This window comes from Vombatus ursinus, unplaced genomic scaffold (assembly GCF_900497805.2).
Source record: "Vombatus ursinus unplaced genomic scaffold, bare-nosed wombat genome assembly UNPS02014181.1, whole genome shotgun sequence".
NCBI classification, from domain to species: domain Eukaryota; kingdom Metazoa; phylum Chordata; class Mammalia; order Diprotodontia; family Vombatidae; genus Vombatus; species Vombatus ursinus.
The window spans coordinates 1535167-1551894 of record NW_020953959.1 but is presented as its reverse complement, the minus strand read 5'-3'; the positions used below and the strand labels follow the sequence as shown (position 1 = coordinate 1551894).

The following is a 16728-nucleotide window of genomic DNA, read 5'->3' as shown; positions in this document are numbered from 1 at the left end:
TTGAGTCGAAGCTCCAGATAGTAGATTTCATATTTTATTATATCATATATAATATTCCATATTTTAATATTTCATTTCATCCCCTAGATTAATCTGGGACTGAGAGGAGTTAACAGAGTTTCTTTTGCATTATTCAGGTCTTCTGTGTTGGGGGAGTAGCCTATGTATGTGAAAGTGAAGCACTCTCTAGTGGTCATCAGGGATACTATAGCTTCTTAAAAAATGGACTAACTTCATTGCCTCTCACCCAGCAAGAGACATCCTGAGGACTAGGCTATTAGGTCAACTAGAGTGCCACCTAGTGAATAATTCAGGCATTGCACTCAACCAATAAAACTCCTTTGCTGGATAATTAAGATGGTAGCATGCTGTCCTCCTGTATGCTTAAGAAAGACAGCTGCTGAACCTCAACAAAGTATTATAACTATTTAACCTTTTGTGTGTTTATGTCACTTCTTACCAATAATAATAACTGGTATTTTCTTTAAAGTTTGTCAAGTGCTTATTTGTATACATCTCATTCTAACCTAACAACTCTGTCCACCCCCATTACATTAAGATTATCATTCTCAGTATGAAACCTCTTTATAGAGCATTGTAGATATAGATACAGCTAAAGAAGGTATATATCTCAACTCCACAATATAACCTGCAATTTTTTCTTTTGACAAAATCTTTTGAGTTACTGACCACAACCATCTTTGGATGGTTTCTTGCAATTCTCTTCTTTCCTAAGAAAAAGAGAGAGACTCAGAAAGTCCAGCTAATTAGGGTCTTAGAGTTTTGACTGTACAGGCAGGTGGAGCCTCTTCCGAGAAATATTTAGGTCTTATAATTACAGTCAGGAAGTCCCACCTCTACCACCAACTCATTGACCTCAAGGCAAGTCATTTAACTTCCCTTAAGTGGCCTCATCTGTAAAATGAGGGGGCTAGGCTAGGTGATCTGTGACAACCTTTCTTTCTCTAACAGTCTCTGTTTCTCTGAAGATTTTCTCTACTTAAGCTGGAGAAACAGAAAGAAATAGTGACAGGGAAGGTGCACACACAAACACTTGCGCGCACACACACACACACACACACACACACACACACACCATAGAAGAGAAAAGAAATTATGTTAACAAGCAAGGGAGCAACCCTTGGACAAAGGATGGACAAACTCACTATATGGAATATCACAGTCAAAAGAGCAGATTGTTGGCTGATATCGCTTCTAGAAGTATTAGTTTCATGGAAAAGAAAAGTCCCAGGTAACTGGTTTCCAAGATTTAGAATACATGCTTGTAAAATACCTACTTGTAGTGGGTAAGTAGGTAGAATGCCTATGAGTCAAGTCTAATCAATAAGTCAATATTTGTTAAACACCTACTATACGCCAAGCACTGTGCTAAGCATTTCTAAGTGATCAGATGCCACTCCCTAATAACTTAAGCCAGAGAAAACATCTTGATGGAGTCCATAAACTCAGAGGTATTGACAAGGCCTCAATACCTCAATCAAAGGTGTTTAGACTAAGTTGAAAAGTCCTCAAAAGCCATTGGATGGTGAGAAGTCATATTGATAGAAAATCTGTTCTGATTGATGGAGGGTTTGGTCATCCTGAGAGATGGGGTTGTATCCTAGAGCTGACTTAGAATCTAGCAAATTTTAGGAAATGATGGCTCAGGAGAGAGAACAGTTCCAGCCAAGCTCTTGAAGAGTCACTTAGGGTGGGGGAGGATAAAATCTCACCCTCAGTCTTGGGTTCCTCTCCTGCCACCTCAACTGAGGAAGACCTTATGAGCTTCCAAGGGGCTGGAGGATTTGACCATTTCATTGGCATCCTAGCTATGTCTCTGGGACAGAAGCAGCTGGTGGCAGTGGCCACATTGGGAGCTGAGAACAGGCTGGACATGAAGAGGAAAGGCAGATTCAAGGCTCTGTGAGGAGCCCAGAAGAAAAGCTACAACTTGCCTAAAGGGGACCTTATGAGAACCCCCACAAAGGGAAGAAAAAGACTTTTAGCAGCCAGGAGCAGTGAGTTACCTCTTTGGCACATGAGCTCCCCAAGTTTGAGCCCACCTTCCTTTGGCTTCTGCATGTACTGCTAGGGGAGCATGTCACAGATATTTTTTGGGGAGGGGGTAGAGAATGCTTTGTACTGATTGTTCTTCCTATACCACCTCAGTAAATACTCACTCCTAAAAACTAATTGAGTCTGGTTGACTAATTTATATCAATTGATATTGATGGAGGAAAGCACACTGGTTGGAGCTTGTGAACTATAATATTAGAAAAGGTACTTCCCATACCTTCAAGTGAGAATTGATCCAATTAGACCCCTACTCTATTCCAATCAGTATTAGTTTGATATGATTCCATAGGGGTAGTGATTATAAGTCCTGTATATTGGGCCCCAGAGCTATGAACTGCAGATTGTAAGTTCATTTGCTTAATCATAGGAAGCTAACTAGAGGCCCTCCACTCTTGTTTTCCCTTGTTATGGTGATCAAGACCAGTATGAAGGAGGTGACTCAATTACATCAAAAATCCCCCAACTTATTTCAGTACCTCCAGACTACTCTGTCTTGTCCATTATGAGCAGGTAACCATCTTATGATCACTTAGTCAATGGAGAAGCTCCATCCTTTGCCCAACTTGACATACCATTTTTTGGCTGATGTATCATTTTTGGCCCACAAAGAAAGGTCTATGAACCAGTGGGATTCTGTATTTTGTGTAGCCCTTCCGGAGTGTTCAACTATCAAATCTGGTATCAAGCCTTATAAAAATAAATCCCTGGAAGAAGGGGGTATCTCAGACCGCAAGGAAGGTTTGGGGTCCACTTCATTAGAGGGGACCATGGACCCTTTAATAAAGTGCCATTGGCTCAGAGCTCTGCCTCAGTGGTTCTTCTTGCAGATTAGACAATCATAATCCCCACAAGGAAAAACCCTAGAGCACTGAGGAGAGACAGAGTAGCCACCCTCTGAGGACCCAACTTGCTAATTTGGAGACTATGCACTATATTCCTAGTTATTCTGTGTATGTATGTATACATATACACACACACGTATATGTGTATACATGTGTATACACATACATACACATAAACATGTGTGTATGTATCTCGAGGCAATCAGGGTTAAGTGACTTGCCCAGGGTCACACAGCTATTTAGTATCAAGTGTCTGAGGCCAGATTTGAACTCAGATCCTCCTGACTCCAGGGCCAGTGCTCTCTCCACTGTGCCACCTAGCTGCCCCAATTGCATATATAGTTACGAAAGCATTGTGGCCTCTTCCAACAGAATGTAAACTACTTGAGGGCAATGATTATTTCTCTGTCTGTTTTTGAATCCCCAGTACTGAGTACCATGCCTTGCATATTTTTCTTGTTGTTCAGTCATGTCTAACCTTTCACGACTTCATTTGAAGTTTTCTTGGCAAAGACACTGGAGTGATTTGCTATTTCCTTCTTCAGCTCATTTTACAGATAAGGAAACTGAGGCAAACAGGATTAAGTGACTTGCCCAGGGTCACACGGCTAGTACGTGTCTGAGGCTGGATTTGAACTTAGGTCTTCCTGACTCCAGGCCCAGGGCTGCCTCTTTGCACACAGTAAATGTTTAATAAATGTTAGCTGGTGATTTAACTATTTTTAAATACCTAAATTGCATGCTATTTAAATAGAACGAGTTTAATCTCTGTGTAAGTGTGATGTGTAAAGAGAGTAAGAAGATTTAAGTAATGATGCCGCAAGTTACACAGTAGGTAGAACACTGGACCTGGAGTAGATAAGAAGATCTGAGTTCAAATCCAGCCTCCAACACTTACTAGTTGTGTGACCCTGAGCAAGTCACTTCACCTCTGTCTGCTTCATCAGTCAAATGGAGATGAGATAATAATAGCACCTACCTCCAGGATTGTTGTGAGGATCAAATGGCATAAAGTGATTTGCAAACCTTAAAGTATTATATAAATACTAACTCTTATTAAATCTGTCACTCTCTCCCATCACTATTATCATTATCTAGAGGAGAGATACACATAGAGACACCAAGCATTGAGAAGATAGTACTTAGCACAGTGCCTTGCACATAGTAGGTGTTTAATAAATGTTTATTAATTAGCAGCCAGCAGAACAGACTTTTTTTTCTTAATTAATTTCATGTAGTAGATAGAGATCTCGGTAACTAGGTAGCACAGTGGATAGAGCGTCTGGTCTAGAATCAGGAAAACCTGAGTTCAAATCCAGCCTCAGATACTTACTAGCTGTGTGACCCTGAGCAAGACACTTGTTTGCCTCAGTTTTCTCATCTGTAAAACAAGCTGGAAAAGGAAACGGCAAATCCTTCAGAATCTTTGTCAAGAAAACCCCAAATGGGGTCGTGAAGAGTCAGACTTGACTGAAAAACAACTAAACAACAGCAAAGATAAAGATCTGGCCTCAGAGTCTGGAAGAACTGTGTTCATATCCCACCTCCGACACAAAGCAGCCCTATTACCCTGAGTATATCCCTTCACATCGCAGCGCACTAGTCTAGAAAATTCTCTAGGTCTTTAAGTTGCAGAGAAAGTATTTACAAGTACCAGCGAAGGGAATTTCTTCATCTGGGAGTTCTTCACACCAATAAAATCCTGGGGCTAGACCTTATTCTTATTATCAACTTGACAACATCAACAAACATTCTAATACACAAGGAAGGACAAAAAGGAGGATTATATATGAAACCCTAATTGCTATGCACATTTGAGAGTAGGAGGAATATATACTAAATTTAACAAGGTCTTAATAATTTGAGGGTAGGTCTTACATTTCTTTTATGTGCTGATATAGTATTTGAGAGACTGTGGTGTGGTGGAAAGGGCACCTGATTTTATGTCAACGCCTCAGCTCTTCTTTATGGAGCTTTGGGTAAGTCACTTTAACTTGTCAGGGCCTCAGTTTCCTCATTCGGACTAGGTGGCCTTGGAGGTCTTCTCTGGCTGTAACTATGTGAATCTAGTTAGTGTTATGATTATTTTTGCACGTAAATAATTGATTTCCTACTAGACTATTAATTCTCTGAGAACAGAAACCTAACCTTAGTTAAACTCTGTTCTCTTCCTTGGGACTAAAGAGGTTCTCCTCACGTAGAAGCTGTTTAGCAAACATTTACTGAATTGAATTTGCCTGGGATCATACTATATGGGAATCGATTAAAGGAAAGGGGAATATTTAACCCAGAGAACACTTTGGTTGGGGGGTAGGGTGGAGGGGAGTGGGAGAATGATATCTGTCTTCTAGTATTTTTTAAATTAAATTTTATTATTATCTTTTGTTTTTATACCACCTAATTTTCTCCCTGTTTACCCCCTTCTCCTCCCTTCTGGAAAACCATCCCTTATAGCAAAGAATTTTGTCTTCAAGTATTTGAAGGACTGGCACGTGAAAGGAAGGATTAGCTTTTTTCTGCTTGGCCCCAGAGCTAAGAACTAGGAAGAGTGGGTAGAAATTACAAAGCGGCAGATTTCAGCTTGTAGTAAGGACCTCTCTCCGCTGCCAACCCTGTAAATCATGAGAATTGTCCAAAATTGTGCACATCAGAAAGCTGGAGGGGTCCCATTTCTAGACATCTTTAAGCTGAGACTGGCTAGCTACTTGTGAGGGGTGTGCTAGAGGGAATTCTCAGCCTAGAGCATGACCTAGATCAAGAATCATGGAGTCCAAACTTAAAGATGATCTTTGAAGTCATAGGACCATAGATTCAGAGCTAACAGGTCCTTAGAGGTCATGGAGCCTTCCATATGAGCCTTCTTCTCATCCCTCTAGCTACTTAGCACCCACCACCACCATCACCTTATATTTATCTGTTTATCTTGATATATTTTTCACAGTTATAATACTTGTTGTCTCCCTCAATAGAATATAAGCTCTTCGATGGCAGGGGACAGTTTCTTTTTTGTCTTTGCATCCAAATCACTTGATATGGTGCCTGGCACGTAAAAGGCACTGAATGCAGATTTGTTGATTGATTGAGTCCAACCTCTTCATCTTATGGGTGAAAAAAAAGTGAGACACATTGAGGTTAGATAGACTGTCCAAGACCACAGAGGTAATGAATGGCTGAGCTGAGATTAGAAACCAGGTCCTACAAACTCTCGACACTGAATGGTCTCCAGGGCCCCATGAGGCCTTAGACTGAAAACCCTTCCAACTCTGAGGTTCTGGGATTCTCTGTGTTGACCTGAATGTTATCCAAGCCATCTGTCTGCCTAAAAGCAACTGGGTTTGATGTAGTTTCCCCACCATGTTGTGTCTGTGGTCATATCTGGGTCTTGTGAGCTCATCTGACTTGGGGACTGAAAGACTTGGCTAAGTCCACATCTTGGTCTGCAATGTGTCAGGGTGCCCATGCACAACTCAATAGCATCTGCATGCTTCTTGCAGGGAGGAAGTCACTGTGGTTTTGTTGAAACCCCACCGAGATCGGTACAAATATCATTGGGGTCACGAAACCACCTGGGTGGGTTTGACACCCACCCTTTGAATTGTGCCCCCTCACTGTAGCTTAGCACAAAGAGCCTGCCTGGGCTCTGACTGTCTTTCTGAGCTCAAAGGATGGAAGAAACCCTAGGCAGCTGCAGCTGGTTTCCTGGAGGCTGAAACTTGGATGTCTACTATGAAAAAGTACCATTCCCTCCCCATCTCTCACCCCTAGGTATCATAAAGATGCTTGATTTTTTAAAAAGTAAGTTCAATTATTTATTATTTTGTGGAAATGCAGGGGAGTGTTGAAGATAAGAGAGAGGCAGTATGGGATAGTGGGTAGAGCACTGGACTTGGAGTCAGAAAAACCTGGGTTCAAATCTGGCCTCAAGTGCTTATTAGTTGTATTACCCTGGGCAAGTCACTTATCTGCTCTGTGCCTCAGTTTCCTGAGCTGTAAAATGAAGGCAGTAGACCTGATTGCCACTAAATTGATGACCCTATGACTACGAGCTAACTCCTCAGGGTCTCAGGCAATTTTCTAAGCCTATATGTTACAGAACAGTATGAGATTTGCATTTGGTAGAGGGAATTTCCAGACTGAGACTATCCCACACCAATAAAAAAAAAAACAAAAAAACAACCAAAACCCACAGGTTTTATCCAAAATCAAGCCATACTGTTGTTTTCTGTTTTTATTTCATAGTCATTTCTTTATCTACCACCCCACCACCCACCAACACTATAATCCCTCCCTTCTAACAGAAAAAAACAATTTTGTGAAGCCAACCAACAAGGGAGCTAGTCCAACATCGTATGCCAAATTTCACCCCCAAATCCTCCCCTTTCCACCAAAAGGAAAGAGGTGTGTTTCCTCCCTGGGGCTCCAGGGTCAACGACGGTCATTGCAATTACAGAGTTTCCATTCTTTTTGGTGTTTCTCTTTACACTACTGTTAATCTTGGGTAACTTGTTTTCCTGGTTCACACTGAATCCCAATTGCTCAACTCCATGGAGCTTACGGATTTCATTGACAGGTTTGATACAGCCACATCCCCCAGAGGAGAGACTGATCCAATTCACTTGTGGGCCCACTGACAATCAATGATGGTTGTTGCTTGATTCCTTAACCCTAAAAGAGGCAGCCAGAGAGTGTAGTGAATAGAGAGCCAAGAAGACTTGAACTCCAATCCTGCCTCAGAGACTTAGTAGCTATGTGGCCCTGGGCAAATCACTTAACCTCTTTCTGCCTCAGTTTCCTCATCTTTAAAATGGGGATAATAATGGCACCTATCTCCCAGAGTTATTGTGAGGATCAAATGAGATAATGTATGCACAGTGCTCTATAAAACTTAATGTGCTATGTAAATGTGAGCTATTATTATTCCTTTGAAGGCAGCCAAACAGTGAAAAAGAATCCTGGATTTTGAGTCAGAGGAGCTGGGTTCTAAACCTGGTTCTGTTAATTACTGCCTTTGTGTCCTTCGGCACTTCATCCCTCTGGTCCTCAATTTCCTCATCTGTAAAATAAGAGAATTGAATTTGATGACAGATATGGTTCTTTCCAGCTCTAAATCCTATAAACTCACTACTAGAAGAATGGAAAACCCAACAACTTTGTCATTGGTTAGTATCTCCGCTAAAACTGCTGACATCACAGTTTTCATTTCTTCATTTATGAATTCAATCAATAGATTTTTTTTTGAGGTTAGGCAATGAGGTTAAGTGACTTGTCTAGGGTCACACAGTTAGTAAGTGTTATGTGTTCAGGTCCTCCTGAATCCAGGGCCAGTGCTCTATCCACTGCACCACCTAGCTGCCTCTCAATAGATATTTATTAAATACTTAACATTTGCAGTGCTCCAAGCTAGGCACTGGGGGAGATACAAAAATAAATAAGACAGGGATCTTGCCCTCAGGGGGCTTATAATATAGTAAGAGGAAGTTAAGACCTATACATGATAAATCAGGGGTGGGTAACCTGTGATAGATATGAAAGTCATCTGACTTCTCTCCCACTTGCCCTCCATAGCCAATGGTTGACAAATCTTATTCAACCTCCATATTTCTCACCCATACCCTAACCCCTCTAGACCATCACCTCTCTCTCGGACTATGGCAATAACCTCCTTACTGGCCTCTTTTGCTTCAAGGCTCTCCCCTCTCCAATCCTCCTTCAAACTGCAGGTAAACTGATATATTCCTAAAGCATAGGTATGACTTCTCTCCTCAAGAAACCCCAACAGCAAAGACTTACATGAACTGACGCAAAGTGAAGTGAGCAGAACCAGGGGCACACTGGGCACAGTAAGAGCAACATTGTACAAAGATCTGTGAATGACTTAGCTATTCTAAGCAATGCAATGATCCAAGACAGTCCCAAAGACCTCATGATGAAAAATGCTATCTACCTCCCATGAAAGAACTGATGTTATCTGAATATAGACTGAAGCATACTATTTTTCACTTTCTTCTTTCCTTTCCTCTTTGCTTCCTTCCTGTCTTTCTTTCTTTCTTCCTTCTTTCCTCTCTTTCTTTCTTTCTTCCTTCCTTCTTTCCTTCCTTCCTTTACTTCTTTCTTGAGTCTTCTTACTGAAAATGATTAATATCAACATGTTTTACATGATTGCAGACGTATAACCTATATCAGATTACTTACTGTCTCAGGGAAGAGGGAGAGGAGGGAAGAAGGAATAGAATTTGCAACTCAAAACTAAAAAAAAAATGAAAAGAATGAATGTTAAAAATTGTTTTTACCTGTAACTGGAGAGAAAAAAATAAATATATTTTTAAAAATAAAAATAACATAGCACCATAAAAAAGAAAAGAAGTGAAACTTCAGTGGTTCCTTCTTGTCTCCCAGATCTAAGATAAACTCCTCTCTGTGGTATTATAAGGCCTTCACAATCTGGCTCGAGCCCACCTTTCCAGACTTAGTGTATGTTCTTCCTTATTGCGCACTCTATAGACCTATAAACCACTTCCCCATGTATATCCAACCGTCTTCCATCTTTGTGTACTTGTACCTGTCCCCCAGTGGCAGTAACTAGTCAGTGGTAATGACATCAACTAACACTAATTACCATTTATTACCCATCAGAGTTCAGAGAAGAGAAAGATCAAACCAAAGTAGACTGGAGAAGTCAGGGAAGACTTCCTCTAAGAGGTGGCATTTTGGTTAAACCTCGAAGGAGAAGGATTTGGACAGGAGGGGGGACAGGAGGAGACCCAGAACCAGGAAAGTGTATGTTGTGCTCAAGGTAAAGAGATCAAGATCACCCCAGCTGGAGCAAAAGGTTCCTTTTGGGGAAAAACCCATTCTAATATTAAATCTGATGATCCCATGATTCTAACTAAGAGCTCTGGCAAAAGTGTGCCTCTTCCCCTCTCATTCCTGCCTGAATGAGGACTCTTAGATCCAACAGAAAACATCCCCAGGCTTTACAGATCTACACACACACACACACACACACACACACATCAATTGACTTTTGAACCCTGTTCTCCAAGACAGACAAGTGTTTTATCCGAAGCCACAGTTACCGAAGACACAGAAAAGAAAGTTCTCACCAGCAAAGTCCTTGGCAATGTCAAATGGCTCAGAATCAGAAATGAATATGGTTTTATCCACTGAAATGACAGTAGTGGAGATGCATCATCACCCAAAGGGCTGTGTGATTTTTCCATTTGACTTGCAAATGAAACCTCCTAAATGTCTTGTCTCCCCTATTAAAAGCAGCTCCTTTAGAAGGGGGACCATCTTCCTTTTTCTACTTATATTTCTAAAGGCAAGGGTGGTGTTCGGCACATGGTAATAATTTAATATATACTCTCTCAGTCAGTCAAGTCTTCACAGTGTCCTTGAGAAGAGTCATAGTAAGTAGTGGTCATTCCATCCTATACCTCTTTTATAGAAAGGAAGACGTAAAGATCTAAACCCTAAACTAGGAGTGAAGGCTGAAACTGTGATCCGTTGCACATAGCAGGTACCTCAGAAATATTAGTGAATTTCATCTAACCTCTGAGGCAATATAGAGCAGTGGAAAGACTAGATTGTGAGTCAGTCGATCTGACCCTTACTAGCTCTGTGACCCCCTGGGCCTCTGTTCCTCCTCTTTAAAATAAGGGGAGCTGGACTAGCCCTTCAAAGCTCCTCTTCCATCTCTAACTAGATGATCTTCTAGAATAGGGTTTCTGAACCTTTTTTGTGTCATGGGCCTCTTGGGCAGCCTGGTGAAGTCCATGGAACCCTTCTCATAATTATGTTTGTTGCTTACTTTCATAATTGAAGGAGATGCTAAGTTCCAGTTAGAGGCAGTGAAAATTGAGAAGTTACTTCCCCCCTCCCCCAAAGTTGTGAAGTCCTGGAATCTACCCATGGACCCCAAGTTAAGAACCACTGCTCTGATCCAATGTTGCTAGTCAATGGTACCATTATACACTTTAATCTCTCTTTCTCATCCTCTCTCCCTTCTTCCCCTAGGAGATTTTGTAAGGAAGGCCCCTGCAGATGGGACTGTGCCTCTGCTCCTGGTCCACCCCAGCCTATCCTTCCGGATGCCATGCTTTGGGTAGAGTTGACTTCTAATAAATGTCGGTTGAATTGAATTAAATCATCCCATCTCTTCCTTTCTCTCTGTCAAGTCCACCGACAAATTAATGCTAGGCCTTTCCGAGCCCTTTCTGCACATACAATCACAAGTCACCCATTTGCCCATTTCTCCCACTGGCCGTGAAGGATGTCCTAGGCTCCAGGCTGAACCCAGTGGATGATTTGGAAGGACTTTCGCAGCTCGACCCAATCTGCAACCTTCTCTCCTATGCTTTACCCTTACCTCCCTCAGTTCTCCACCACTTGCAGATGGGAAATGGCCAGCCTCAAGAAGGGTGATTTTTTTTTTTGTAGGTTATCAAGTGACATCACATCCTCTAATCTCCACCGGGCAAGACAGAGAAGCTTCCCCACCCTTCACCCAGCCGGGGGCCCCCCTCCTCTGACTTGGAGCTGCCCAGCTTTCTGGCTCGCGTGAGACTGCTCGCTGGCCCTGTGGCCCGGCGGGAAGTAACAAGGGAACTAGGGATGGGCTCCCTCTTCGCTGTACGGTCCCTGTTGCTGCCGCTGGCCCTTCTGCTCCGTGAGTAACCACAATAAGTTCAGAATTTGTGACCCGGGCAGGGATCCCTCCCAGAGCATCCTGGCCGATGCCCGGAGGTGGAGGGGAGGGACGGATTCCGGGGCTGCGGAGCCCTGAGGGCACAGCCTGGAGAGGTAGGGTGCAGCTGGGACTGCCGTGCACCTGTGGGGAGACCCGGACCGAGGACCAGGTGGCTCTAGCCTTTCTGCCCGTGACGCTTGCTCTCTCCTTCCCAGAACCCGTCGGGTCCCAGGCGCAGCTGAGATTCCGGATGAATCCCCTGGAAAAGCGGAGCGTCCGGCTCTCCGAGAAGGTGCAGCTGCAGTGCGAGACGCTGAGCACTTCGTACACAGGGTGCTCGTGGCTCCGCCTGGCCCCCGAAGCCCGGGTCCCCACCTTTCTGCTCTTCATCTCGGGCAGCACCCCAAGCGTGAAGCTGGCCGACGGCCTGGACCCCAAACGATTCCAGGGTGAAAGGACGTCGCCGTCCACGTACCGCCTGACCCTGAATAACTTCGGAGACGAAGACCAGGGCTACTACTACTGCGTGGTCACCCGCAACTCGGTGATGTTCTTCAGCCCCTTCGTGCCTGTTTTATTGCCAGGTCAGGGCCTGGTCACCCTCGCTGGGGTCCCAGCACTGACTGCCCGGCCGTCCCGACATCCCCCCGGGGCGTGGGCGCAGATGGAGCCGAGGCAGGAGCTGTCCCGGGCCCCACCGAGGCTCCCATAGGGTCGGGATGCAGGGCAGCCTCCCCGGCACGGTTCCCTTTTTCCTAGAATTCCAGTGGGTAACTCTGCCCCCAGGAAACCAAGGCACTAGAGGAGAGTGTTTGGGGCACCGAGGGTTGACAGAGATCAAAAGAGAAGTCCCTCACCCTCTCTGGGCTTCACTTTCCTCACCTGTGAAATGAGGGCGTCTAAGGTCCCTTCTACTTCTACATCTATGAACCTTTAATGTTTGTAAAGGATTGTGCAAGCCTTGGAACCCCAAATGAACGTGCACTATTCTTTTTAGATCCCCCTCCCCCCAGGATTGAAGGGGACCCAGATAGACCCCATACACACACTATACAAAAAGTCATATAACAACTCCACTAATGATAAACACCTGACATTTGGAAGGCCCTTTAAAGTTTGGACCTGGTGCCCTTCCCACATAAAGAGAAAGCACGTCTGGCGGAGCCCCCGGGCAAACTTAACGGAGGACCAGGATAGGAGTGGCTTAGGATGGGTAGGCAAGGGTTGTGTTATAATCAGCATCACTGCAGCCAAAGTTCTAAATGAATGAGCTCTCGTCCATCTAAGTATTTTAAAGTTCTGAAAGCGCTTTTTATGTATTATTCCATGTGAGCCTTACAATAACCAGCTGAGGTTAAGTAGTGCAGGTGTCAGCCCCATTTTAGAGATAAGGAAACTGGGGCTTTATGATTTTCCAAGGTCACACACCGAAACTATCTAGGAACAGGACTAAAACTCAGGGCTTTGGACTCCAAGCCCCTAAGTGGTTTCTCCATTGTCTCCACCCTCAGAGAGTACTTCAGAGAGGAAGACTGACACCCAGAGAGGTCCAACAGCTTGCTCAGAGCAGGATCCAGATTAGAAGCCAAGACTACTGACCCAAAATCCATCCAAGGATCTCCTTGCTCCTAGAGCATGCTATTCTGTCCATGGGTCTTTAAACACACAAGAACACATATATGGATAAGAACAAATATATGGATAACCCATACATAGAAAAAAAGACAAAAAAATCAACTTCTGTACCTATAGAAACACAGATGTCCTGCTCCATCCCTAGATAGTACCAACCTGTCAACTGAAAACTGCAAGAATTGACTCAGTTTCTTCTCCTGTTGAATGGATAGTGCTGAGTGCATGGCAGAAATGTCCTCCATTGACTGATGAAATTGTGCTAATGTTTCCTTTGCTCCTAGCCTGGGGAGAGTGTTAGGGAGCTTACAGGGACCCCTGAGCAGGATGGGGGACTGTTTGACTCTGCAGAAGGGTAACAGATGCCCACTGCCCTGTATCTCTGCATTCAACTGAGAATAGAGGGAGAGTGTTTCTTGCCTAGTGATGAAGATCAGAGAGAGAATGATGTGTTACTTTTAAAGGAGAAGGAAAAATTAGGAGGCGGGGAGTTATACAGACCAACTTGATTCACTTTCCTCCCTTTTATCTCTGCCCAGTAAAGGCTACCACCACCCCTCCACCCAAGCCCAAGACCACCACTCTCCTGGCCACCACCCAATCTTCCAACCAGGTTCCAGCAGGTTCTGAGAACTGCAAGACCATCTCCCGCTTTCAAGGTGAGGAAATGACTCCTACCCTCTCTCTCCCCTCCCAGGTTGGGGAAAGCACAACATGAGGAGGGGTGGGTAGAATCTAGAGGGGACTAAAGTGTGAGATAAGACTGAACAGGTCATTTGGAGTCAGGGTGTGGAAGGCCTTGAATGTCAAGACCAGGAGTTTATACTTCATGTGTGGGCATTGGAAGGTCTACAGAATCAAGAATAAGTAACTCTCACTGGGAAGAGAGAAGTGTGTCCTGCTCCCTTCCACCACTACTGAGGAACAGAGTTCCTTTAGAAGGACTTATTGGTCCTTTTCTAAATTCTGGAGAGAAGGGCATCTTTGGTCAGATAAGACAGGATAAGACAGACTCAACTGGCAGGATTCCCAGAGAGCCAGATAGGCTGGGGACTGAGCCTCGTCCCCTAGGACTAAGGGGGAATTCCTGCTTGGTCTCCTGGATTTCATCTTCATTCTGGTGGTGCCCTCCAAAATCCTCTGCCAACATCAGCTTCCTGGCATGATTAGGAAGACCAGGGCCCAGCAAGCCTCATTGAGTTTCCCTCTGTTTTGTGTGTACAGAAAAGAAGGGATTGGATTTCTCCTGTGACCTGTACATCTGGATGCCCCTGGCTGGTGTCTGTGCTGTCCTGCTTCTGACCCTCGTCACTACCATTATCATCTGCCAGAGTAAGAGGCAACCCTTCTTTCCATACCCATCCATCCACCCCCAGGACAGATTCCCCTCTCCCAGAGTAACTTCCTGGTCCCTCAAACTCTAGAAGGGTAGATAAGACTCCCTCACTCCATCCCCCAGATAGTTCCTTATGGTCCATAATGCTCCCTGCTGCATTCTTCTCCAATGTTAAGCAGCTAGTGGGTGCTGAGATTTAAACCCAAGTCTTCTGATCCCCAAACCATGGTTCTTTGTAGCACAGCCTAGAGCCCAGTTATAAAAAGCCCCAGGACTGGCATTGGGAGGGAAGGCTTTATTTGGCCTTGGAGTGTTCCTGAAACCCTAAAAATCACCAGTTTAGAGATGACCTATCCAAGTAGAGCCTGCCTCGGCCTCTATGAATCAAGCATCTGCCATATTACAACACGGATTGAGAGCTGGCCTTGGAGCCAGGAACACGTGGGTTTATATTCTGGCCCATCCTGGCCAAGTTACTTAAACTCTCGGTACTCCCAGACAACGCTCTGAGACTAAACTGCAGAGACCTGGTGATCTGCACTGGAAGGGGGATTTTCTTCACCTGGGAGTTTCTTAGATGAGTGAAATTATAAATCTCGCCTCTGTCCCTAGGTGCTCAGTCCTGGGGATACAGAAACAAGGAGCACTGGGGGAGATGTAACAGGTTCACAGAATAAATGGGGGAATAAACACCTAGAGGAATCAGGAAAAGGCCCTTGAAGGTGGCCCCTGAACAGAATCTTAAAGGGAATGAAAGATCCCAAGAGTCAGGAATGAGGAGAAAGGTTATTCCAGGCATGGGAGACAGCCTGGGCAAAATCAGGAGATTGAGGAAACTGGGCTAAATGAGCAACTTGGGCTGATATGGCGGGAGCGTGGAGTGGGTGAGGGAGTAATGTGTGATCCGCCTGGAAAGACAGGCTGACAGACAGACAAGAGACTCTGCGCTGCCCTGTTCTTACTGCGGGACACGAGCTTAATGGGAGAAAACTTTCAAATGAGCAGTTAGCCCACAAAGGTCAAAGCGGCTGCTATGTCCCAGGCATCGTGCTAAGCTCAGAGATACAAAGACAGACAGAATATACACCCTGCTCCCGAGTCGTCCGGAAGACAGACAGCGTGTTTCTTACCTGCTGTTTTTTCATTGTCTGATTTTTTTTTTTAAAGGGTCACGAAAGCGAGTCTGCAGGTGTCCCAGGTAAGCCCCCCATTGATCCTCTTGCTGATAATTACGCAGTAAAAGGTTTGATTGAGGTAGCGTGGTGTGCTGGGCTCGGAATCGGGAAGTCAGGGGTTTAAATTCTTCCCGGGACACAATGGCAGATTCTGCAAGTATTTAATCAACGCTCAATGCAGCGTGTGTGAAAGGTCCCGAGCTCAGAAACCATCCGCTCTGGGGACAGGAAGAAACTTTCAAGGACTGGTGATGCTCACTCTTGGGAGCAGAACTGGCCGGAGAATGAGGGTTCTAGGGAGGGAAGCATGAATAGGATAGCTACCTCTGTCCTGATACAGCTTCGGAATCCAGAAATCATTGCATGAGTGTTTGTATATGTGTGTTCCTCAAAGTAACCCCATTGATTCATAGACACACAGCAAGAAGGGACCTCAGAGACCCTCTTTTTTTTTTTACAGAAAAGGAAACTGAGGCCCAGGGAAGTGAGAGGGTTTGTCCAAGGTTACACAGCTAGTACGTATCAGAGGAGGGATATGAACCCAGGCCCCTCTGACTACAGAATCACTGCCCTTCCATTGTCCCGCATTGCACATACAAGAAAGAGTGATCAGTTTCCCTGGACTTCTAGATCTTCTGCTCTGACAACCTACTTGAACAACCAAAATGCCCGTGAACCAGGATTTTAAATATTTTATTGTTACCTTTTGATTTTATCAATTTTTACCAAGATTTTATTGAGATTTTACCATCTATCCTTCCCCTCTCTTTTCCCCAGCAAGGCATCCTTGGTCACAAAGCATGAAAAAGACAGAGAGGGAGAAACAGCTCAGCAAACCTCGCTGTGAATTAACAGTCTATCAATGGAGCATCAAGCCATTTTTTAAGCACCTACTGTGTACCAGGCACTGTAGGGATACAAAAATACAAACATAGGGGCAGTTAGGTGGCATAGTGGATAGAGCACCGGCCCTGAAGT

The 16728-nt window shown here is 44.4% G+C and overlaps 1 protein-coding gene across 1 annotated transcript in view; it reads left to right on the top strand.

Moving 5' to 3' along the window:
- Window positions 1-10946: 10946 nt before the first annotated feature.
- CD8A (CD8a molecule) overlaps window positions 10947-16728 on the top strand; it is an 18442-nt gene continuing 12660 nt past the window's right edge. The window contains 7 exon segments of the mRNA XM_027860477.1: window positions 10947-11022; window positions 11358-11431; window positions 11433-11586; window positions 11823-12191; window positions 13779-13898; window positions 14464-14571; window positions 15743-15773. Coding sequence (XP_027716278.1) covers window positions 10962-11022; window positions 11358-11431; window positions 11433-11586; window positions 11823-12191; window positions 13779-13898; window positions 14464-14571; window positions 15743-15773 — 917 coding nt within the window. The 5' untranslated portion in view covers window positions 10947-10961.